The sequence below is a fragment of the Suillus fuscotomentosus genome, assembly GCF_016647785.1.
Source record: "Suillus fuscotomentosus strain FC203 chromosome Unknown F5891scaffold_736, whole genome shotgun sequence".
In the NCBI taxonomy this organism is placed as follows: domain Eukaryota; kingdom Fungi; phylum Basidiomycota; class Agaricomycetes; order Boletales; family Suillaceae; genus Suillus; species Suillus fuscotomentosus.
The window spans coordinates 1-2,007 of record NW_024540248.1 but is presented as its reverse complement, the minus strand read 5'-3'; the positions used below and the strand labels follow the sequence as shown (position 1 = coordinate 2,007).

Genomic DNA, 2,007 nt, shown 5'->3' with positions numbered 1-2,007 from the left:
AAAGGGAACTTGAGGAAGAAACCCATATATTCTTTTGGTCATTGCCATACTGTCGGGCTGACCATTGTTTGTTTGTTTTCCTGTCAAGTCCAAAGATTGGATTGACCATCGTATTACTGATCTTGCAGAAGTATCCTTAGCTGAACATACTTTGGGTAGTATACAACTAGCCACCCACGAACGACCACGTTATCAGTCATTGGTATTTGTCTGAATCGCTGACCGTGGAGATATTTTTTTTATAGGTGTTTATCTATAGATCATATATCTAAGAAGACAACGAACATGGTAGTGAGTGCAGCTATCTCAGAATAGCATGTGTCCTTATCCGCAACTGCCTTAGATGTTGAGAAACAACCGATAAATTTGACAGTGACTCCTGTGGAAGAGACGCTGGTCTCACTCATTTCCATACCCGGGCAGACCAGCCAATCGGAGCAAGTCCATTCTATGAGAGTCGACCATCCAGCGGAAGAAGAGCCAACCGCAAAAGACATTCTGCAGGCCATCTGGGACCTTGGGAGCAAGTTTGACCTCCTTGCCACTAATGAGAGGGTGGATGCATTGGATGCCAAGGTCAATTCGGTGGAGGAAGTCTTTGGCCATTGGCTGGCAACTTTAGAGCGACTCATAAATTCATCCGATGCACAATGGAAGGCTATGTCATCGTCGGTCGGGCATTTGTCAAATTGTCTCCGGGACCACAAAGACGACCTGGAAGCCCATCGACCTCGTGTAAACACTACGGCCTATGCTCCTCCACAGCACCCGACCGCTCAGCTTCCGGGGTGGCTCCATGGCACTGGGGGTGTTGATGATGTGGGCATCTCTACGGTCGGCAGACAGTGGACGCATGCATGGGACCCATCTGTAGCGACTGGTGTGCAAGGCTGCTTCGAAACATCCGCATCGGCTGCACGGACAGGTTATCCTCATGATACCCCTGTTATTCGCGCAAATTCAATCGAATCATCCCGATTGTCCAGCACGCTGTCCGCAATGTCCGATAAGTAGATTATGTCATATCCGGATCGACATTGAGTTGTGGGACTGGCGTCACCTAATTTCATGCAGTTTTGCCTACTACTCGGTTTATATGCTTTGCTTTGGATACTAGTGCTGTAGCTGTAGTTGATTGCTCTACTGGATTTACATTACTAGTTTCATATCTGAGTTCGCAATGTCAACCAAGGATGGCGGTACTTATGATCATCTCCGATGCAAATTGCATGTGGGTGATGGAATCACGGCGGCTCGAATCTTGTTTAACATCTCGTGCTGTATTAGTTTCACGGAAGTTCTTGATCCAAGGGACATTTCATTTGGCAGAAAAGGCTGCCCAACGGAAGTTCTCGGATACCAATATGTGCAATAATGTGATGGTCGACAAAGAATCTGCAATTGATTGAATTTTACTTTCCGAATTAAATGAATGCTGAAAACTTCAGATTTAGTCCATTGGGTGAAAACGGATCAGCCCAACGGACAATTATGAGCCCAGCACGCCCCATTTTCATCTCGGATGGGCTCAGCTAATGATTCAGAGCCTAGGGCCTTAATTTACCTTGGGTCATTTGATCAATATGATTGATTTGGCATATCCATCTCTCTCAGAGAATGACTTAGCTGGGCTCATTTATGATGAAGAGGGTCGCTGGCGCGGCGAATTTGACATGGGAAAGAGGAACGGATGGGCCAACCAATGTGCTTAGGCCTAACTAATAATTTTCATGCCAAAACCAACATTTTATCTTAGGTCCAGTTATGGAGATCATTGGTTGGGCCCCTCCATCTTCCTCCCCGATGTTGGATTCTCTCAGCTCATCACCCGTATCGCTTGAGGAGTCATGCTGGACCTGGTGCGACTTTCCTAAATTGGCCCATCAGCCACCACAAAATGTTGGAATTCTGCAGATGTGGGTCCGATTCGCATATTGCTTTCCGGAATGCATGGCTGATGGGCTAAACTTATGATTGCAAGAAGAGTTCCCTCTGCATGGTTTCGGA

The 2,007-nt window shown here is 46.7% G+C and overlaps 1 protein-coding gene across 1 annotated transcript; it reads left to right on the top strand.

The window, feature by feature from the left end:
* Nucleotides 1-450: 450 nt before the first annotated feature.
* On the top strand, nt 451-1,409 carry F5891DRAFT_991525 (uncharacterized protein; the record flags this gene model as incomplete). Its single annotated transcript, XM_041378132.1, has 3 exons — nt 451-1,010; nt 1,162-1,231; nt 1,299-1,409. 3 exons carry the CDS (start codon nt 451-453, stop codon nt 1,407-1,409), a joined length of 741 nt encoding a protein of 246 aa, XP_041216018.1.
* Between the last annotated feature and the right edge of the window lie 598 nt (nt 1,410-2,007).